This window comes from Chiloscyllium plagiosum, chromosome 3, assembly GCF_004010195.1.
Source record: "Chiloscyllium plagiosum isolate BGI_BamShark_2017 chromosome 3, ASM401019v2, whole genome shotgun sequence".
Lineage (NCBI taxonomy): Eukaryota > Metazoa > Chordata > Chondrichthyes > Orectolobiformes > Hemiscylliidae > Chiloscyllium > Chiloscyllium plagiosum.
In genome coordinates, this window is record NC_057712.1 from 121819060 (window position 1) to 121842883 (window position 23824).

Below are 23824 nucleotides of genomic sequence, written 5' to 3' on the forward strand. Positions count from 1 at the left end.
AGTATTCTCAGTGGAAGACATGAGTAATATCCCAAAAATTAAAGGGTGTCACGGGGCTGAGTTGAGTATGGTTGCCATTACGAAAGAGATAGTGCTAGAAAAGTTAAAAAGTCTTAAAATTGATAAATCTCCTGGCCCCGATGGGATACACCCTAGAGTTCTGAGAGAGGTGGCTGAGGAAATAGCAGAGGCATTGGTTGAGATCTTTCAAGAGTTACTGGAGTCAGGAAAGGTCCCGGATGATTGGCAGATGGCTGTTGTAACCCCCTTGTTCAAGAAAGGATCAAGGCAAAAGATGGAAAATTATAGGCCAATCAGCTTAACCTCGGTTGTTGGTAAAATTCTAGAATCCATCATTAAGGATGAGGTTTCTAAATTCTTGGAAGAGCAGGGTCTGATTAGAACAAGTCAACATGGATTTAGTAAAGGGAGGTCATGCCTGATAAACCTGTTGGAATTTTTTGAAGAGGTAACAAGTAGGTTAGACCAGGGAAACCCAGTGGATGTGGTCTATCTAGACTTTCAAAAGGCCTTTGATAAGGTGCCACACGGGAGGCTGCTGAGCAAGGTGAGGGCCCATGGTGTTCGAGGTGAGCTGCTGGGATGGATTGGGGATTGGCTGTCTAACAGAAGGCAGAGAGTTGGGATAAAAGGTTCTTTTTCAGAATGGCAGCCGGTGACGAGCGGTGTCCCGCAGGGTTCGGTGCTGGGGCCACAGCTGTTCGCATTATATATTAATGATTTGGATGAGGGAACCGGGGGCATTCTCGCGAAGTTTGCCGATGATACGAAGTTAGGTGGACAGGCAGGTAGTACTGAGGAAGTGGGGAGGCTACAGAAGGATCTCGTCAGGTTGTGAGAGTGGTCCAGGAAATGGCTGATGGAATTTAACGTGAGCAAGTTCGAGGTCTTGCACTTTGGCAAAAAGAATAAAAGCATAGACTACTTTCTAAATGGTGAGAAAATTAATAAAGCCAAAGCACAAAGGGATCTGGGAGTGCTAGTCGAGGATTCTCTAAAGGTAAATATGCAGGTTGAGTCCGTGATTAAGAAAGCGAATGCAATGTTGTCTCTTATCTCAAGAGGGTTGGAATATAAAAGCAGAGATGTACTACTAAGACTTTATAAAGCTCTGGTTAGGCCCCATTTGGAGTACTTTGTCCAGTTTTGGTCCCCACACCTCAGGAAGGACATACTGGCACTGGAACGTGTCCAACGGAGATTCACACGGATGGTCCCTGGAATGACAGGTCTAATATATGAGGAACGGCTTGGAAAAGGTGGATGCTAGGAAATTGTTTCAGTTAGACGAGGAGACTAGGACCCGTGGACACAGCCTTAGAATTAGAGGGGGTCATTTCAGAACAGAAATGCGGAGACATTTCTTCACCCAGAGAGTGGTGGGCCTGGGGAATTCATTGCCACGGAGTGCAGTGGAAGCCGGGACGCTAAATGTCTTCAAGGCCGAGATTGATAGATTCTTGTTGTCTAGAGGAATTAAGGGCTACGGGGAGAACGCTGGTAAGTGGAGCTGAAATGCGCATCAGCCATGATTGAATGGCGGAGTGGACTCGATGGGCCGAATGGCCTTACTTCCACTCCTATGTCTTATGGTCTTATGGTCTAAATTGAACTGACAACACTAAAATTAATTTTAGCACCTATGCAAGTCTGAAAGGGTGGAAAGATATGATAAAAAGTCTAATAATTATCCAACAATAAACTTCGAATTTCAAACAAGTGCAAATGTTGGATGTTGAATCCATTTTTAATACCCTATTGTCTGGTCCCCATGGGAGGGAAGAATGACAGAAATGATATAGTCAAATGCCATTGTACAAGTTAACCAGTGATGTCAGTATCTTTAATATTTCCCTTTTTTTGTCAGACAAAATCTACTATACCTGACTCTACAGACCCAGGTACCACAGCCACGCTCATCATATTCATATTCCAACTCCTCACCTGCCAAGAAAAGAAATGAAAAGGAATGATTAGAAGATGTTTTCAACTTCTGGTTGTAGAATGTTAATTAACTATGCAGAGTTTCATCTTTCACACCATTGAATAACAAGAGGTGGTTTTTGGTGATGAATTGCAACTCAGAAATCACTTAAAAGCATCATATACATAATGAAGTACAGTGACTGTTATTTACACAATTGCTGCATACAACAGGTTGCAATACAAGAATGATCAATTCAACCACGAACTCTCTCGTGGGCCCTCAGTCCCGTGACTGTGCTCTCATCGATTGCCTATCCAAAGTTAAATTGCAGATGTCATAGCTTGTACCAACTGAACATCAGGGAGACTGAAGCATTTTATTTTCAGGCCCATCAAAAACTCCATACTTTTCCCATCAATTTCATCGCCTCCCTAACCATTTGTTTGGTCCAAGTGGACTGGAGCTCTGGCACCGCAACATTATAAACCCTATGTTGTCTCTATTTTGAAGGCTGCTCACTTCTCTGACAGAAACAAAATAATGTTTCTACTAGAATGCACACAAACTTGGCAAACAAAACTCACTGCATACAAAATGAAGCTAAGAGGAACTGACACCACAAATGATTACCAGGGCTGCCAGCTTCTGATCAAAGCAAGTCAATGTATTCCTATTCGATACCTCACAACATACTAGGCATCAGTGAACATGAATATTTTCAATGTCCTACTCTCTCAAAAAAGCAGAAATAACATCTCCAAACATTTCCATGGGGAAAAGATTAAGCAGTATCAAGCTATAGTAATTAGTCTACAATTCCATTGGACCAATCATTTCAATTCCCCTGCCATCCTTCCAAAGCAAGTGAAACAGGGACAGGTCCCACCCACTCTCTCTTGCTCCTTACATTCATTGTCACTGTCTACAGGCTTTAAGACAGGGATACTGGGATAAAAGGCAGTTAAGTCTTACTGGGTAGGCTCACTGCAGGAAATAAACAAGTGATTTACTTGACTCAGACACACTTTATGCAAATTGAATCAGCTAACACATAATTTATAAACCAGTCAGGTCAGAATATATATATTATCAGCCAGCAGCTATTCTAGGACTGTGAAAATACCACTGCGGTAATTGAAAACGCTGCTAAATATCAAGGGGAGAGGGAACAGTTTTACACTATTAAAAAACCTTTTTCTATAGAGATCGATGCTAACCTCTCTCAGCAAAGCTAGCTCCCACAGCAGTACTTCTGTTAATGTGATATGCATAGAATTGCCTGCAGGACAATTTTAAATTGGGGTGCAGAGAAATATGTTGGTCTTAACCCAGGGTGTTGGCCAATAAGTATTTCTTTATTCTGGTTTTTCTACTGTCAGTCAAGCGTCTCCAAGTGACTGATGGAATTGGGATCAGTGGTTTCACTGATGTGGGTAGAAAAGGTCAGTATCATGCATGCCTGTGTGTATATGTATGCATGTGCATATGTGCATGCATGGAAGCATTTAATTTATTTTTGCAAATTTAGTATTCGAGTCGCACTTTGCTCATGCCTGAGAATTGAAGAGCTTTCCACCTCACTATCCACAGGGAATAAATTCAGGTCAAAGCAGTGCGAATCATCAGCTTGTAAAGCTCCGGCATAACAATATACAATCAGGCCAAATGTCAGAGCAATATTTTTCCCACTTCCCATAACAACCACCCTTAGCTAGTCAAGCAGGACTGTAAACACCACGCCAAATGGTGCTGAACTAGGGAGCTATGTGGTATCTGCCCATTCCCATGCTGAACCAGGTTGTGGTTGACAATGTGCAGGTTACTTCGCTAACACTGGCTTTAACTTCACCTCTCTGCACTGAAAGCAAGCATATGAAACGACAGTTACTCTGTAGCAAGGTAGTGTCCCAATATGTTTCTCCACATTTCATCATTAGCAATAGAAGATGCAAGTAGCCCTAAGCCACAGATGCATTCAAGCCAAAACTAGATAAGTACACAAAGGAGAAAAAAAGTAAAGAATAAGCTGATAGGTTTCATAATCATTAGGACAGACATGATGGATTAGTTAGAAAATTCCATCTAATTCTGATACACCCCGAGGACGATAACAGAATATTTTACATGATAGAAGCAGAAAATGCTAGAAATTCTCAGGAGGTTAGGCAGCATCAATGGACAGATATAAAGTTAATGGGCTGAATTTTAGCAGAAATTGGCTAAGTGACCATTTTGGAGAGCTACAGGGAAGATTTCTCTCCACGAGGCCTAATAGGTTTTTTCTTGCTATCTCCCCAAAGTCGCCTCATTACCTTTCCATTATGTCCCAATGGCACCTCACCTGTCACATTCTTCCACTCACCATAGGTAGAAATAGAGTCATACAGATGTGCAGCACAGAAGCATACCTTTCGGTCCATGCCGACCAGATATTCTAAACTAATCTAGTCCCATTTGCAGCAACTTGGCCCATATCCTTCTAAACCCTTCCTATTCATATACCCATTCAGGTGCCTTTTAAATGTTGTAATTGTACCAGCCTCCACCACTTCCTCTGACAGCTTATTCCTTACCCACCCTCAGCCCAGGGAAAAGACCTTGCCCAGTTACCTGATATATGCCTGTCATGATTTTATAAACCTCTATCAGGTCACCCCTCAGCCTCTGAGACTCCAGGGAAAAAGACCCAGCCTATTCAGCCTCTTCCTATAGCTCAAACTCTCCAACCCTGGCAACATCCTTGTAAATCTTTTCTGAACTCTTTCAAGCATCACAACATACTTGTCAGTACTGGGGCACTGGAATTCTTGGCACTGGGCTATATTTAAAAGGCACTTGTACATCAGGTATAGCTCTGGAAGTCCGCAGCTGCCCTTCATGGTTCATGGCATTTGCCCTGTACTTCTCAAATAAGGCAAAATCAGTGCCATGCTTTGCAGACAGAGACATGGAGAGAAGGGTCTTCATCTTCCTGCAGCACCAGCAGAGGAGACCATGACATCAAACAATGCCAGTCTGAGTTGAGTTTGTCAGCTTGGGACAGTGAGGTAAAAACAATGACTGCAGATGCTGGAAACCAGATTCTGGATTAGTGGTGCTAGAAGAGCACAGCAGTTCAGGCAGCATCCAAGGAGCAGCGAAATCGACATTTCGGCAAAAGCCCTTCATCAGGAATTGGGACAGTGTCAACTGTCTATGGAACCATGTAGAAATGCAACATGTAGCTTCACAAGGATAAGTCCCACCATAGTCTATTTGCTACCTCACACATATGCTCTCTGCTACTGCATTCACCCCCGTCAAGGTTCATGGTCTACCAATCTCACTGTTGCATATAACATATTCATTTACTCGCTCTGCTCCACAGCACCATCCCTTCTCCCACTGTTCTCACTATTCTCTCTGCATTGTGTACTCACTCACTCAGCACACCACATCACATTTCCCCTCCCTGCACTAGCCATGTCCATCTAACACAATCCCTCCTTTTTTCTTATTCCAGGAGAAAATGGCCTATAATAAAAAGGAGAGTGAAGACAGGTGGTGGGGCACCTCCCTAGCTTGGCTGGGGACCTGAGGATAACCCAAACTAGGAAGGAGTTAAAGCTGGTAACAAGAAGTTACAAAAAGCTACAAGGGAGAAAGACTGGAGAAACAAAGCTAAGCACCAAATATGTCTTGAATGTGGAATTATGTCAAAAAGACAACAAATTCTAGCATTTTCTATATTACTAATGTAAGCTGACAGCTCTATAACTGCCAACCTTATATCAGTAATCTAGAAAATGCTAGAATTTATCATTTAAAAATGGGACAAATGAACACATGCACAAAAATAGTCTTATTGGCATAATGAGCATGGATTTGTAAATGGATAACCATACATGACAAACTTGGATGAGTTTTTTTGGAAGATATTTCTAATAAAATTAATAAAGGGGAGTTGATGAATGTAATACATTTGAATTTAGAGAATGCTGTTAATAAATGCCCACAGAAAGTTGCTTAGCAAAATTAAACCACATGGGACAGAAAGTATTAAAATGACAAAGATTAAGGACAGGCTAACAGACAGAAACAGAAATTAAGTATAAATGGGTCATTCTATCGATGGTAGACTGTGGGTTACTGCAAAGATCAATACTGGAGGCCTCAGCTGCTCACAATATACAATCAATGATTTGGATGTGGGGACCAAACAGAATATTCCACAGCTTACAGGTAGTATAAGCCAAAGAGGAATATGCATTGTGAAGATGGAAAGTATTTCAAGAGGATTTAGAAAGGTGTAATGATTGGAAAAGAACATGGGAGATGGAATAGAAAACCAAAAGGTTTAGAAGCAGACTGTTCCACTTCCCTGCCTTTTCCCTATAATCCTTGATTCCCTGATAACGATGTGGAAAAGTGTGAGGTTATTTACTTTGGTAGGAAGAACAAATTTTGAGAGTATTTCTTAAATGATGAGAAGTCAGAAGGTTAGTGGACTGTTAGTCTTGATCATTAGAAGATTTGACTACAGTGAAGTCTTACTTTTCCCACCTTGACAGTCTGGGTGTCTATGTAATACTGTTGTCCTTTGAAGGACCTCACATCACTCAAAAGTGAAACCCCCTCTCTCAAAGAAGGAAATACCCCATACATCTGGGTATGGCGATGACAATTTTCATTTCCACTGCACACTTACTATTTAATTTGATTTGATTTGATTTATTATTGTCATGTGCGGAGATACTGAGTGAAAAGTATTGTTTTGCGTGCTAACCAGACTAATCATACTTTTCATAAGTACATCATAGTAATAGAACAGAATGCAGAATATAGTATTAAGCTACCAGAGAAGGCGCAGAGAAAGTTCAGCTCCAATTTATGAGAGGCCCGTTCATAAGTATGATAACAGCAAGGAAGAAGCTGTTCTTAAATCTGTTGGTGCGTGTTTTTCAAACTTTTGTATCTTCTGCCAGGCAGAAGAGGGTGGAAGAGGGTATAGCAGGGTGGGAGGGATCTTTGATTATTTTGGCTGCTTTCCCAAGGCAGTGGGAAGTATCAATGGACTAAATAGAAGGAAGACTGATTTTCGTGTTGGACTGGGCTACGTTCACAACTCTAATTTCTTGCGGTCTTGGGCATAGCAGTTGCCATACTGAGCTATGATAGAGCCATTTGGGTGCTTTCTATGGTACATCTTTAAAAATTGGTAAAAGTTGTTTTGCACATGCTGAATTTCCTTAATAAAAACTGAAAGAACTGTGGATCAGAAACAAAACCAGAAGGAGCTGGAAAAGCTCATCAGGTCTGGCAGTATCTGTGATGAGAAATCAAAGTTAACGTTTCAAATCTAGTGACCCTTCCTCAGAACCAGACCTGAAACGGTAACTTTGATTTTTCTTCACAGATGCTGCCAGACCTGTTGAGCTTTTCCGAATTTCCTTAGCTATCTAAGAAAGTTGAAGCAACGGGGTGATTTCTTGACTGCAGCATTGAGGTGGATCGACCAGGATAAATTGCTGGTGATATTTACTCCTAGAAACTGGAAGCTGTCGACCAACTCTACCTCAGCACCATTGATACAGTCAGGGACATGTCCTCCACACCAATTCCTGAAATTGTTGACACAATCCTTTACACCATGCCACTAAGCTGTCACTTTCCTGGACTCTTTTTGTTGTTTGAGATCCGACCAACTAAAGTAGTCATCAGCAAATGTGTGAGTGGAAGTAGATCACATAATCGTGAGTTATAAGGAAGATAGCGAGCAGCTGAGTATGCTGTCTTGAGGGGCACCGGTGTTGATTATTGTGGAGGACAACGGAAGGAAACAGCATTGCACTTTACACATTTGTTCAATACTCAGCCTCTTCCCCTTAGTCAACTCCCAAACGTACACATTAATTTCTGAGTCGTCCTCCAAGTCAACTGCACAGGCTTTGACCTTCCCCATATTCCCATCCAACTGTCTATCTGCTAATCTCCCCCATTCTCCTTCGGCCCAAGGTGCACTGTGACAATGTGCCAGACATGGTCATGCAATTTCCACCCACCAAAGCCAGGGTATTGATGAAAAACGATGACTTCCTACATTATCCTGTTCCCTTCTACACATTATTGTTTCCCCTATCCCCTTTTTATGTTGAGTTGGTCTCTCCTTTCACAACTGTTATCCAGCATCCTGCCTCCAACTCTACAGTTGAATTCCCTGACTTTACTCCTGTAGCAGTGGTCCCTGATAATCCCCTCCTTTCCCTCAAACGGGATAACAATTGTTTATTTGAGTGAATGCAAGAAGAGTCAGCCTTATCAGTCTAAAACTAAAACTCTGCAAAGGTTTCCAACTTTTATACACACTTAGTAAAATGTATTAAATTCTTATCTGATCAATGCAAACCATATGTTGCTCAGATGTCCCAGCACTAGTTTACTTATTTGGCACAACACATAGAACAGGCATCGTCTTCATTTTACCCAAGGCTTTCTCATCTTTGCTGATGGCTTGATCTGTCCTTTGTTCTGCTTCTTCACATCGATGATTCTTCAGCTTTGTCCCATTTACTTTTACTAAAAGCATTTGTGACTGGAAATACAACCCTTCGAGGATTTGACTACAGTGAAGACTTACTTTTCCCACCTTTACAGTCTGGGTGTCTATGTAATACTGTTGTCCTTTGAAGGACCTCACATCACTCAAAAGTGAAACCCCCTCTCTCAAAGAAGGAAATACCCCATACATCTGGGTATGGCGATGACAATTTTCATTTCCACTGCACACTTACTATTTAATTTGATTTATTATTGTCATGTCCTGAGATACTGAGTGAAAAGTATTGTTTTGCGTGCTAACCAGACTAATCATACTTTTCATAAGTACATCATAGTAATAGAGCAGAATGCAGAAAATAGTATTAAGCTACCAGAGAAGGTGCAGAGAAAGTTCAGCTCCAATTTATGAAACCAAGTCAACTCCTTCAAGGTTCAACTTGTGATAAGGTAGAATAGAGTAAAGGCTTGGGGGAAAAACAATTGTAAAAGAGAAAATTGTTAACATGCAGCTTCCCACTCTTCCCAACCACATCACTTATATCACATGAACACAGTACTTCGATAATGTGGAGGTGTTCAAAGAAGTCATAAAAGGTGTTAACTGCAAACTGTTAGGGTGAAAAGCCACCCAATATCATAGCAAACAAATTTCCAGCCTAAAGCAACACTGAGCCCCACACTGTCTGACCAAGATGATCGAAGGACCAGTGCAGGCTTTGGTCAATGTCAACTAAATTGATTGCTTTCATTAAACAGAATTAGTAGTGCTTTGTAAAGTAAATTAAAATTAGGACTAATGTTCTTACTATAGCAGGTAAAGTATCACTTAGGTCTATCACATTCTAATCATGATGCTCTTTCTACACACCCCCCCCCCCCCCCCCCCCAACACCCAGCAAAGGAAACATGGAGACAGTGCAGTGTTGGACCATGGCGCTACAGACTGTGGTGGGTCATAATGGTCCTCGGAGTGATAGATGGATATATAAATTGGTTCAGTGAAAAATCATCACAGCAGAAGGGGCTGAATTGTGACTGAACTATGATTACTTGTATTCATAATGCCAACTTATATACAAGTACACAAAATTTAAAAAAAGGATTTCACAATTACAATTATTTTAGTGTGAAACTAATGGTACAATGCTGCAAAATGCTATTTTCATTAATTTACAGAATAGAAATAAATGGTTTATTGCAATCTGTGTTTTACATTAAAGCCCACAGATCACACATCAGTCTGATTTCATGAAATTCTTGATCATTGAGAGAGAATACTCATGAGTTTTATAAACTAGGAGACTGGGTTATCTCATGGCCTATTCGTTCTATATCTTATTATGGAACGGGGTCTTTTCTCCTTAATTCCACAACACAGTTACATTTTACAGGAGATGATGGTTATGGGAGGCTGGATTCAAAACTTTTTAGTCTTGACAGTGCTTTTTCCACATTTCAGTAATGTGCGCACACGTTCAGTTGTTTGAATGCATCAGAGCAGCTGTACGTGTTACCTAGGATCAGTCTTGTTACTTGTTTCTGACTATTTTGAAACGTCTTCGCGTGCTCCTTGTTACGTCCAGATTTCCAAACATTACTGCATATTCAACAATAAATCTTGCACAACTATTAAAAGTGATTTTGACAGTTTGTGGTGTGTTTTGGTGCTTGAGAAGTCACAGCATGCAAACTCACCCAATTGCTCTCTTAAGTGTGTCATGCATCTGATTATCCTACATGAAACCACTTTGAAAGTATACCCCCAGAAACCAAATGCACACTTATTCATCATATTTCTTTTTTGACAGGGGGCAAAATAGTTGGTGTTGTTGTGCATGAAATAATTCCATAAAATTGCATTGCACCTCTATGGGCTCAATCTCATGTGATTCATTGCTGCTCATTCACTCAAAGTAATTGCCCCTTCTGACATATAGCTTTGATTATGACTCTCCCAAACAGATGTGGTCATCCATACATTGATAACAATGTTTAGGGATGATAAATCAATACAAGCATTGTTCAAAAGTCTAATAGTATCTAACTTAATTTCTGAATGGGACCAAGATCGTGGCATTATCCAAAAGAAAGAACTTGATTCATACTGAAAGGATTATTGACAACATTGAGAGACACAATACAGTACACATGATGAGCTCACTTTTGATTGTTGATCTACACAGCTAAAATCAGTTAGCAATACTATCGACATAAAAATAGAAAGTGCTTGTGAAACTCAGCAGGTATGACAACATCTGTGGAGACAGGAACAGAGTTAATGTTTCAAGTCTGCTATGACTTTTTCCAGAGTGAAGAGAAATGGAAGTCTGATGTGTTTAATGCCACTGAAAAATTGGGAACAGCAATTAAAACAGAAAGGAGGGAAGGGAAAAGTCTCTGTCCTCGTCCTGCAGTAATACAAGTTGAAGAAAGATCGCCTTATTTTCCATTATGCACTTTACAGTCTTTTGGATTCAGAATTGCCTTCAACAATTTTAGACCATAAACTTTGTGATACCCTAACCCCCCAACGGCTGGTTCCTGTGATTTTATTTTCAACAGACCCGATCTATACTCTACTATTTTTACCTATTCTGGATCCATGAGATTGTGGATAAAGATGAGATGTTAAACTCTCTCTCTCAATGGATCATTTAGATCCATTGCATTATGTCAAAGGTGGTGAACAAGGAACATCCCCCTGTGGCCTTGCCAGTATTTATCTCTCAATCAACATCACGAAGACATGTTATTTGATCATTATTGTTTGCTGTTTGCACAAGCTGTGTGTGTAGCTAGAGTGTGACACTGGAAAAAGCACAGCAGGTCAGGCAGCATATGAGCAGCAGGAGAGTGGACATTTCAGACAGGACCTCTCATCAGGGCTAATGAGGGATCCTGGCCAAAATGTCGACTCTCCTGGTCCTTAGATGCTGCCCGACCTGCTGTGTGCTTCTTCCAGCACCACACTGTACCTACACTGACTCACCAACATCGCCAAGCTTTATGTACACAGATTGGCTGCGACATTTCCTATATTACAAAAGTTACTATGCTTAAAAAGTAGTTTGATGGCTGTCAAGCAGTTGAAGCTGTGAAAAGTGCTGTGAAACATCGGTTTTAGTTTACTGTACCAAAAGGTGACAATGCCCTCCATCTTTGAGGTTGAAGCAAACCGACCGATTACTTGTTTCAATAACTCAGGATCTTCATTTTCTTGTTATAGACACAATATACTTCCAGGTTTTCTGATGCAGATTTGCAATTTTTCATTTTACTGGTCAATGGTTCATGACTTTTAGAAGTGGTGCAAGGATTTGGAACAGATTAATTAAATCTAATCATTCAGGCCCCAATTTATTATTTCGTAGCTTTAATTGTGGTCTTTTAACCAGAGTTACCTGAGAATTAATTGTATTTACTTAAATGGACAATGAATGTCAAGAATAGTGTTCACATTAAGGCGTGTCCAATACTAATATTAAATTATGATTAAAAACATGCATTTAAGTAGCACCTTTAATGTAATGTCTTCACAGAAGCTTTATCAAATAAAATTTGATACTGAGCAACATTGACCAAAATGCTTGTTCATAGATCTGTTTTTCAAGGGCTCTTAAAGGAGGAGGGAGGTGGTAGTATTGAGGGAAGGATCAGTGCTGGGTCCGCTGCTTTAAGTCATGATTTGGATGTGAATGTCAGTGGTCTGATTAGTAAGCTTGCAGGTAACACCAAAATTCACAGTACATTGGATAGTGAAGAAGGTTACCTCACAGTACATGACCTTGATCAGATGGGCTGAGGAGTGGCAAATGGAGTTTAATTTAGATAAATGTGAGGTGTTGCATTTTGGTAAGGCAATCAGGACACAGCTTATAAACTTAATGGTAAGGTCCTGGAGGGTATTGCTGAACAAAGGTCTGGGGTGCAGGTTCATAGTTCCTTGAAAGTGGAGTCAGAGGGAGACAAGGTGGTGAAGACAGTGTTTGGTACACTTGCCTTTATTGGTCAGTGCACTGGATATAGGAGTTCGGAGGTCATGTTCCAGCTGTACAGGACATTGGTTAGGCCACTTTTGGAATACTGTGTTCAATTCTAATCTCTCAAGATGTTGTGAAACTTGAAAGTGTCCAGAAAAAATTTACAAGGATGTTGCCAGGGTTGGAGGTTGAGGAGAGGCTGAATAGACCAGGGCTATTTTCCTTGGAGGATCAGAAGCTGAGGGTGACCTTACAGAGGTTTAATAAATCATGACAGGCATGGATAAGGTGAATAGCCAATGTCTTTTTCCTATGTAGAGGGCACAGGCTTTAAGGTAAGGGGGGAAAAGATTTAAAAGGCACCTTAGGGGCAATGTTCTCATGCAGAGTATGGTGCATGTATTGAAGGAGCTGACGAGGAAGCGGTGGATGCTGGTACAATTACAACATTTAAAAGGGTAATGGTACATGAATAGGGAGGATTTTGAGGGGTATAGGCCAAATGCTGGCAAATGGGACTAGATTAATTTAGGATATCTGGTCAGCTAGACAAGTTGGACTATTTGTGTTTTACAATTGTACAACTATGAATTAATTGAATAATTTAGGGCCCAGGTAAATGAAGACATAATCATCTCTGGTGCAGCAAGGATTTACCAGAGGCCAGGATTAAGACCATAAGACATAGGGAATGGAAGTAAGGCCATTCAGCCCATTGAGTCCACTCCACCATTCAATCATGGCTGATGGATATTTCAACACCACTTACTCGCATTCTCCCCGAATTGAAGGGCCACAGAGACCTTAGACAGTTAAGTGCTGGAGGAGTTTATAGAGATATGGAAGGGCAAGGTTATGGCAAGTAGAATCATGAATGTGAATTTTTAAAAAGCTGACCACTAGGTTTAAACTCAGATTGTTTTTCCCTGAAGGTCTCGAGTATCTTACTCCACCTAGGACATGATGACTTTGTTGTGATGCCTTCCATTGTCAAACATCTAACTGACAATTAATGTCTGCGTAAACAAATGAAGAAATGCTGAAGGGACAAGGAACTGGAAAGCTGACAGATTAAGCAGATTGCATTCCAGCAAAGTCTTTTGCCTTCAGGAAAGGCTGGAGGAAACTAAAAATGAAAAGTAAGATCACATAACCTGGCTGTTTTAATGCTTAAAATATTACATTTATTGAAATAATGTTATCTTTCCTGACATTGAGACAGTTTTTAATTTTGCAGTGGTCGTTTCATTTTCTGGTAGCAGAGACTTTGTTTGGAAAAAACATACCTTCCCTATCAAAGAAACCCTGGAGTGCTTTCTTCGGGTCTTTGATATAAAAAGCTTCGCGGTCCTCCTGGAATTCAATGGAATATGGGTTGTCTTCACTTTCATCTTCCACTGCATCCTCAACTGTTGAAATATTAAAAAATAAATTCACAAATTTAGCAGACACAACCTACTTTATATGCTAATTCATTGAACTGTAGATCACTGGCTGCCAAGTGAGATACAGTCTCACTTCTGATGGTCTTGGACCAAGTCTAGCAAAAGGAAATAGCTGGGTGCAAGTGGGAAGGTAGGGAAACAGTGATATACTGGAAGAAGCAAAATTATTTTTCTGGTTGAACTTGATGGGGACTCATTCATCAATCAACATGTTCACTTTTTACGGATGACAGTTTTCATTCCACAAAAATTTATTTTGTTTTCTTGACTGGGTTTACTTCTTAAGTGGTAATCTGTTAAATGTTGCAGTGTGGGGCTGATGGTGGCCCAAAATATTAAATGGAGGGTAGAGACAGGGAAAGAAAAGGGAAGCACTGAAGGAAAGTTGTCCATTTCTAAATACTGAATAGCTTCACTATCACAATGTCTCCGTTGACTGCAGCATGTGGGTCCCCTGCACTCTGTTGCATAAACACTCTGACCTTGAGGAATTTGTCGCATCTCAGTTGTCTGGAAAATGACTCCTTGCATAAGCCTTTACTGAAAATGCACAATACAGAAACCTGACAACAAGATGATAGGATGGTGCATCAATGCCACAGACTTGGCACAAGATAAACTGGGATGAAGAAATCCCCTCAAAACAGTTGGTCATCATTCCAACTGGCTCCTTTATTTTTATAGCATCTGGGTCCTTGTATGCAACATTATCTTTTACTCAAGATTGTGAACTGATAACTCTATTTATACACCAAAAACAATTCAGACTCTACTTACCTAATAGAACTTAGAGCAAGCAATGGTTGACTTGAATGTGCACAGCAATTAATGAAGGTCAAAAAACACTAATCAGAATGGCACATATTTCCGAGCTTGGTTATCGAAACATAGAATGGTGATAGCCCAGGAACAGGCCATTTAGCCCACAGTGTGAGGTAGCTGAATAAACTAGCCATCCATTTCAACTCCTCATTCCAGTACCTGATCTACAGATGACATCCCTTCAGGCACAGATCCAGATTTCCTCGAGGAATTCCTTCTCAGTCATGAAGCTGAGCAGCAAATTCCAAGCATCTAACACCCTCTGTGTGAAAATGTTTTCTCTACATCCATATCCTTCGTTATTTCATACACCTCGATTAGGTCACCCCTCAGCCTTCTCTGTTCCATTCAAAAGTCTAGTCTGTGCAATCATTCCTCACAGCAACAATTTTCATGCCCTGACAACACACATGAAAACCTCCTCCATCCACCCTCTCCCAAAGCGATTTTGTACTTCCTGTAATGTGATGACCAGGATTGCACACAAAATTCCAGTAGTGGCTTAACTAGCATTTTATATTTCCAATATTATATCCCATAAAGGAAAGCATCTAGAATCATAGAGATGTACAGCATGGAAACAGACCCTTCGGTCCAACATGTCCATGCCGACCAGATATCCCAACCCAATCTAGTCCCACCTGCCAGCACCTGGCCCAAATCCCTCCAAACCCTTCCTATTCATATACCCATCCAAATGTCTTTTAAATGTTGCATATGTAACAGCCTCCACCACTTCCTTTGGCAGCTCATTCCATACATGTACCACCCTCTATGTGAAAAAGTTGCCCCTTAGGTCTCTTTCATATCTTTCCCCTCTCACCCTAAACCTATGCCCTCTAGTTTTGGATGCCCTGACCCCAGGGAAAAGACTTTATCTATTTACTCTATCCATGCCCCTCATAATTTTATAAACCTCTATAAGTCACCCCTTGGCCTCCAGGGAAAACAGCCCCAAGCCTGTTCACCCTCTCCTTATAGCTCAAATCCTCCAACCCTGTCAACTCCAAGATGGTATGTTACCTCCCTTGTGCCAGGGTCAGGGGTGTCACTGAATAGCTACAGGGCATTCTGAAAGGCAAGGTCAGAGAGAGATTGCAGTACATATTGGTATCAATGACATAGGCAGAAAAAAAAGATGAGATTCTCTAAGCAGAATTTTGGAAACTAGGAAGCACATTAGAGAATAGGACTCAAAAGACAGTAATTGCTGGCACCACATGCTCGTGAGCAAAGAATAGGTGATTAGTCCAGATGAATGCACAGCTGGTACAGAGGGGACAATGTTGGGGTTCTGGAGCATTAGAATCATTTTTGGGGGCAGTAGGACCTGTACAAGGTGGATGGGTTGCAATTAAACAAGAGTAGGACCAGAATCATTGTGGGGAGGCTTGCAAGTCTAATAGACCTTCACCACTTCATTGGCCAGTTCTGCCACCTACAGGTTCCAATAGACAAACAGTACAAGGCTTCTTCTTTCCTCTGTTCTTCCCAATAACCTCCTGTTTATTGTGCATTCCTTTGCTTTGTTCACCCTCCCCAAATCGATATCCTTGCACTTCTACAGTTTGAATTCCACTTTCTACTTTTCTGCCCAATCAACAGTAATAAATTCACCATGCAGAACTCTTCAGCATTTTAAAGGTGTTGCCTACACATCTAATGCAAACCTAAATCTAAGACAGAAATGCAGTGGAATTTCTTCATCCAGGGGGTTGAGTGTCTTTCGCACTTCCTGTCACAGAGAGGTGTGGGGGCAGAGCCCTTGTGTATATTCAGGGCTGAGACAGATTCTTGATCGGTAGGGGAAATCAAGGATCAAGGGGAAAGGGAAGCAAAGCGGATGCGAAGTATGTCAGATCATCCATAACCCTAACGAATGGCAGATCAGGCTTGAGGGGCCAAATAGCCTACTCCTGTTCCTCTTTCTCATGGCCTTATATATGACACAGCCATGCGGCTCAAAACTGCCCTCTGGGCAATTAGGAAGGCTGGTTTAGCCAGCAACACCCACATCCCACAAAGGAATAAGTAAAAATCCTCTGTTACTTCTTCAAAATCTCCTCCAGGTTAGTTAGACATAATTTTCCCCACAACAAATTCATGTTGACTCTTCCAAATTAATCCATATTTTCCCATGTGGCTAATAATAGAGAGCAGCCCTATGGTCCAGTAGGACTACAGGCATTTTTACTCTTAATCCTACTGTATATAATTGTTGCTGGAAGTTTGTCTACCATTGTAGTTGAACTGATTAGACAGACATTGCTATGCTTATCTTTAGGTTTTTTTGAATCAGCTCATTAAGTTGGCAATTCTCCAGCCCTCTACATTGTAGGTGCACCTACCAATTCCCCACGTGCAACCAGTGACACTGCTGGCTGCAGGTGGCCTGGGCTGTTCCACTGACTCAACATCCGCACTTTCATCCTCATCAGAATCTTCACCCAGCATTCGTTTCTCCAGCTGCTTGTGCTGCTGGCTCCTCTGCACCAGCTCAGTCACAGTGAAATCAGATTCCTCATCTTCATCCTCTTCTGGGCCCTGCACACAAATAGCATCATGAAATTTAAAATAAATCTGGAAGATCATAGGATCCTCCTTTAATAACCTGACCAGTCCCATAATACAACGTTAGGACAAAACTCCAGGGATACTTCATTTCAGTTATCCCAGTTTAGTGTTTAATGTTGAGGTGGCATTGTTACTGGGTCACTCAAATTAACCGGTTTAAAAAATTGCCCAATAGAACAAATGATAAAACAGTTTGCGAAGGTAACAAAAACTTACAACAACAAACGTACAAGAGGTTAACCTGCATTGGATAACTGTAACAGTGGCTGCATGGGCTGCCTGAGAAATTAGGTTAATATATCACCCTGCCACTCTTTTAACAACATTAAATATTTACTTCTGTTTGGTGCAGGGCTGCAGGAATAGATATGAGGGCTGAAGGGCTCAAAGGGTGTGGGAAGAAAGCAGGAACAGAGTACTGAATTAAATGGTCACTCATGATTGTACTGAATGACAGAGCGGGCTTGCGGGGCCAAATAGCCGAGTCTGACTCCTATTTTCTATATAAGAGAAATAAAACAGAACTATCTAGTTATATCTTTTTAAAACATAATCTCTCATTTCATGCATTGATTAAAGGAAGTAGTTATGGAAACAGATGGCCAAAAAAAATTACATCAACAAACAAGGTGTATTGGTGGGAGGGTACAGGGTGCAAAGATTTATCTAAATTCTCTAACAATTTTATGTTTCATACTCTTGCTCTCTTTTGTTCTTTTCTCTGAATGCTTTCTTCCTGGAGCTAGAATTGAGACAGTGTTAAAGTGGCAGCCGTCATTCATGAACGTGAATGGATCTGAAGAGGAGGGACATAACAAACCAGGAGGATGACAAGTGGTTCACATGTCTTTGTAATTAGTACATGCTTTTGCCTTTCTCTCAGTTTGACTAGAAGCTGGGCAGGTGTTACCCAATCTCATTAGATTACATTACTTACAATGTGAAAACAGGCCCTTCGGCCCAACAAGTCCACACTGACCTGCCGAAGCGCAACCCACCCAGACCCATTCCCCAACATTTACCCCTTCACCTAATACTACGGGCAATTTAGCATGGCCAATTCACCTAACCTGCACACTATTGGACTGTGGGAGGAAACTGGAGCACCTGGAGGAAACCCATGCAGACACAGGGAGAATGTGCAAACTCCACAGTCAGTTGCCTGAGGCGGGAATTGAACCTGGGTCTCTGGCGCTGTGAGGCAGCAGTGCTAATCACTGTGCCACCTCATTACCTACAGAGATCTCAGAAATCATCCCATTTGTGCCTTTTACATGTCCCTGGTTTTCATTGTTCTATCATTGACATTGTGCTAACACTTGCTCAGTTCATAAGCACTGGAATTTCTCCCTGAATCAATTGGTCTTTCTCTCCTCATTTAAGTAAACCCATTGATTAAGCCCTGTCCTAACATTAGCACATATGGCCTCGTGACAATTTTTAATAATCATTTTGTGTCCCAACAAAGCATCCTGGGATGGGTACTACAGCAAGGCACTTAAATACAAGATTTGGTATATTTGTATAACCCAGCATCAAGCTTGTTTTTTCAATGTGGTGTTGAGATTGGGTGGCAGCAGTGAGGGAATTAGGAGAGAGATATCTGTGACTGAAACGTAGGATGCAAAGGCTCGCTAGCAAAGTAAAGATAGCTGAGCATCACCAGAAATACCTTTTGATAGAAAGTAACTGCTTCAAAAATAACATGATAGGAATGGTACTGGATACGCTGAAGTAATTATATATAAAATCAGAGTCATACAGCATGGAAAAGACACTTTGGCTCAACTACTTCATGCCAACCATGTCCCCAAACTAAACAAATCCCATTTGTCTGCATTTGGCCCTTTTTCATCCAAACCTATCCTCTTTATGTATTTATCCAAATGTCTTATAAAAGTTCTAACGTTGCAACCACCACTTCGTTTGGCAGTTCATTCCACACAGAAACCACTCTGTAAAAAAAAAAATGCCCTCATGTCCTTTTTAACTCCCTCACCTTAAAATTATTTCCCCTCCTTTTGAACTCCCCTACCCTCGGGAAAAGACCTTTGCTATTCACCTTATCTACGTTGCTGTGGTTCTGTTCGCCGAGCTGGAAGTTTTTGTTGCAAACGTTTCGTCCCCTGGATGGGCGACATCATCAGTGCTTGGGAGCCTCCTGCGAAGCGCTTCTTTGATGTTTCCTCCGGTGTTTATAGTGGTCTGTCCCACTACAGCGGACAGCTGAAACTGACAACCGGAAGCGGCAGGGACAGGCCACTATAAACACCGAAGGAAACATCAAAGAAGCGCTTCGCAGGAGGCTCCCAAGCACTGATGATGTCGCCTAGCCAGGGGACGAAACGTTTGCAACAAAAACTTCCAGCTCGGCGAACAGAACCACAGCAACGAGCACCCGAGCTACAAATCTTCGCTCAAACTTTGAACCTTATCTACGTGTCTCACGAGTTTATAAACCTCTCTGAGGTTACCCCTCATCCTCCTACACTTCTGTGGAAAAACTCTGAGCCTATCAGCCTATTTTATGACTCAAGCCCTCCATTTCTGGCAGCATCCTGGAAAATCTTTTCTGGACCCTCTCCAGCATAATATCCTTCTCATAGAGGGGCAACATTCTGTGATGTGATGGATTCAAAGGCTAATGGTGCACGGAACAAATGCTAAAACACATTTTCACATTTAAAAATAAAAATTACAAAAACATTTATAAATAAAGTGCCTACCATTTAAGCCTGTAATGTGTTGAGGGACAGCATAAAAAACAAAGGAAAAGCTGCACCGACAAAAGGGGACCTCTTCATGCAACTGTGGTATGGCAGGACACAAATTGTGGGGAAACTATTTGCCAAAACTTCTGTTGGGAGGTTGCAGGGGTGTAGAGACTTTCTCAAAGGCTACAGCAGAAATAAACAAAGGGCAAAAGTTACCCTGGACTTTTGGTGAACAGGTCTGGTATTGGCCAAGGCAAAAAAAAAGTAAATTCAAAGATACCTGGATACCAGAGAGAATATGCAGATGGGAAATTCCAAAAATCATAGCAAAACGGTTGGAGACCGGACATAAAAAGAAATTGAAGCACACTAAGCCAAACATAGGAAAAATAAAAAGATGCTGACAGAGTGACATCAAAATCAATACAGAGCGAGGAACACCAGAACCTGAGGGGTTTAAATAGAAGGCTTCAATATCTCCACTATATGCAAGCATAACATATTTTAACAGTTAATCAATTCATTGAAGAATTGAACAGCTTGGAGGTAAGGGAGCATGAGGGTCAAGTAGTAAGGTGAAATGACACCTAAAGGGGCAGGAGTACTTGGGAAAGAGCAGACTGGCAAGTAGCTAGCGAACAAATTAGGGCAAGTCTTGACTTCAAATCTGTTCTGCTGAGATCCAAATGTAAGATTATAGCAGGACATTATGTTCACATCTGAATTCATATTCTGTCACATGGGAACTCCAAAGACACTTCAACCATACTTATGTGGAGGGTTGTCAGTTGGAGGAGTTTGAGTTCCAGATTTCAGTGCTTGAACAGCAACTGGCATCACAATAGCTGATCTGAGAGGCTTTGTGGATAGCAGGTTATTGGAGGAGGATGGTCACCCTTCAACTTAAGAGCATAGGCAGAAAAGAGAATGGCAGAAGGTCAGACAGACAAGTGTGCACAAGTACAGGACATTGGAATACATCGTTCTCTAACCAGTTTTCAGTCCTGAATGCTGGTGAGGGTGCTGATTCTCTGGGGAGAACAGTCAAAGACGGGCATCATGTCTCATTCAGTCATACTGGGAACAAGATAATTGGGAAAGCAATAGTAATAACGGGTGCTTCCGAAAGGATTATAATGATTCTGTGGTGATATGGTGCTAGGATCAAGGAGATCACAGAGCATCTGTGGAATATTGAAGGGTATTCGCAGAATCCCAATAGTGCTGAAAGAAGCAATCCACTCACTGAATGTGCGCCAATCCTCCGAAGATATCCCACCCAGACCCAGATCCCCATCCCGGTCTTATTTTATACGGCTAATCCACCTACCTTTCACATCAATTTAGCAGGGCCAGTCCGCTTAATCGGCATTTCTTTGGACTGTGGTAGGAAGCCGGAGCTCCCAGGTGAAACCCACACAGACTCGCCTGAGGCTGGAACCGCATCTGGGTCACTGGCACTGTGTGAAACAGGAGTGCTAACCACTACAACACTCCAAATGCTAAACAAAGAGATGTCAACACCCACATCTGCAGCAGATAAGGTTCTGCAGGCAGATTTGAGACAACTAGCATATACTGAACAACCTCGATTATTCGAACAAGACGGTTGGGAAGTGCTTTGTTCAGATAACTGATCGAGTGGTGGCAACAATAGCAGGAACAGGGTGCCCGTGGCGGCTGCATATAGCAGGGACAGGGTGCCCGTGGCAGCTGCATATAGCAGGGACAGGGTGCCCGTGGCGGCTGCATATAGCAGGGACAGGGTGCCCGTGGCGGCTGCATATAGCAGGGACAGGGTGCCCGTGGCGGTTGCATATAGCAGGGACAGGGTGCCCGTGGCGGCTGCATATAGCAGGAGCAGGGTGCCCGTGGCGGCGGCATACAGCAGGAGCAGGATTCCGGTGGCAGTGGCAATAGCAGGAACAGGGTGCCCGTGGCAACTGCATATAGCAGGAACATGGTGCCCGTGGTGGCTGCATATAGCAGGAACAGGGTGCCCGTGGTGGCTGAATATAGCAGGAGCAGGGTGCCCGTGGTGGCTGAATATAGCAGGAGCAGGGTGCCCGTGGCGACTGCATATAGCAGGGACAGGGTGCCCGTGGCGGCTGCATATAGCAGGGACAGGGTGCCCGTGGCGACTGCATATAGCAGGAACAGGGTGCCCGTGGTGGCTGCATATAGCAGGAGCAGGGTGCCCGTGGTGGCTGAATATAGCAGGAGCAGGGTGCCCGTGGTGGCTGAATATAGCAGGAGCAGGGTGCCCGTGGCGACTGCATATAGCAGGGACAGGGTGCCCGTGGCGGCTGCATATAGCAGGGACAGGGTGCCCATGGCGACTGCATATAGCAGGGACAGGGTGCCCGTGGCGACTGCATATAGCAGGGACAGGGTGCCCGTGGCGGCTGCATATAGCAGGGACAGGGTGCCCGTGGCGGCTGCATATAGCAGGGACAGGGTGCCCATGGCGACTGCATATAGCAGGGACAGGGTGCCCGTGGCGGCTGCATATAGCAGGGACAGGGTGCCCGTGGCGGCTGCATATAGCAGGAACAGGGTGCCCGTGGTGGCTGCATATAGCAGGAACAGGGTGCCCGTGGTGGCTGCATATAGCAGGAACAGGATGCCCGTGGTGGCTGCATATAGCAGGAACAGGGTACCCGTGGTGGCTGCATATAGCAGGAACAGGGTGCCCGTGGACACGGCATATAGCAGGAACAGGGTACCCGTGGTGGCTGCATATAGCAGGAACAGGGTGCCCGTGGCGGTGACAATACCAGGAACACAGTGCCCGTGGTGGCTGCATATAGCAGGGACAGGGTGCCCGTGGCGGCTGCATATAGCAGGAGCAGGGTGCCCGTTGCGGCGGCATACAGCAGGAGCAGGATTCTGGTGGCAGGAGTAGGGTGCCCGTGGCGGCTGCATATAGCAGGACCAGGGTCCCCTTGGCGGCTGCATATAGCAGGAGCAGGGTGCCAGTGGTGGCTGCATATAGCAGGAGCAGGGTGCCCGTGGTGGGGCATATAGCAGGAACAGGGTGCCCGTGGTGGGGCATATAGCAGGAACAGGGAGCCTGTGGTGGCTTCATACAGCAGGAACAGGGTGCCCGTGGTGGCTGCATACAGCAGGAACAGGGTTCTGATGGCAGTTGCATATAGCAGGAACGGGGTGGCCGTTGTGGCTGCATATAGCTGGAACAGGGTGCCCGTGGCAGTGGCAATAGCACAAACAAGGTGACCGTGGCAGCGGCAATAGCAGGAACAGGATGCCCGTGGCGGCTGCACATAGCAGGAACAGGGTGCCCGTGGCGGCTGCACATAGCAGGAACAGGGTGCCGTTGGCGGTGGCAATAGCAGGAATAGTGATCCCGTGGCAGTTGCATATAGCAGGAACAGGGTGCCTGTGGTGGCTGCATATAGCAGGAACAGGGTGCCCGTGGTGGGGCATATAGCAGGAACAGGGTGCCCGTGGTGGGGCATATAGCCGGAACAGGGTGCCCGTGCCGGCTGCACATAGCAGGAACAGGGTGCTGGTGGCAGTGGCAATAGCAGGAACAGTGATCCCGTGGCAGTTGCATATAGCAGGAACAGGGTGCCTGTGGTAGTGACATATAGCAGGAACAGGGTGCCCGTGGTGGGGCATATAGCAGGAACAGGGTGCCCGTGGCGGCTGCACATAGCAGGAACAGGGTGCCGGTGGCAGTGGCAATAGCAGGAACAGTGATCCCGTGGCAGTTGCATATAGCAGGAACAGGGTGCCTGTGGTAGTGACATATAGCAGGAACAGGGTGCCTGTGGTGGCTGC

At 43.3% G+C, this 23824-nt stretch overlaps 1 protein-coding gene across 3 annotated transcripts in view; it reads right to left on the bottom strand.

Annotated features, from left to right (window-relative positions):
- The window catches only part of LOC122548501 (solute carrier family 4 member 1 adaptor protein), a 153699-nt gene that overhangs the window by 92610 nt on the left and 37265 nt on the right, over positions 1–23824 (bottom strand). For all 3 annotated transcript variants that reach the window (XM_043687241.1, XM_043687239.1, XM_043687240.1), the window contains 3 exons: positions 17081–17276; positions 13752–13874; positions 1905–1965 (listed from right to left, as the gene is read on the bottom strand). In XM_043687241.1, coding sequence (XP_043543176.1) covers positions 1905–1965; positions 13752–13874; positions 17081–17276 — 380 coding nt within the window. The remainder of the gene's footprint in view (positions 1–1904; positions 1966–13751; positions 13875–17080; positions 17277–23824) is intronic.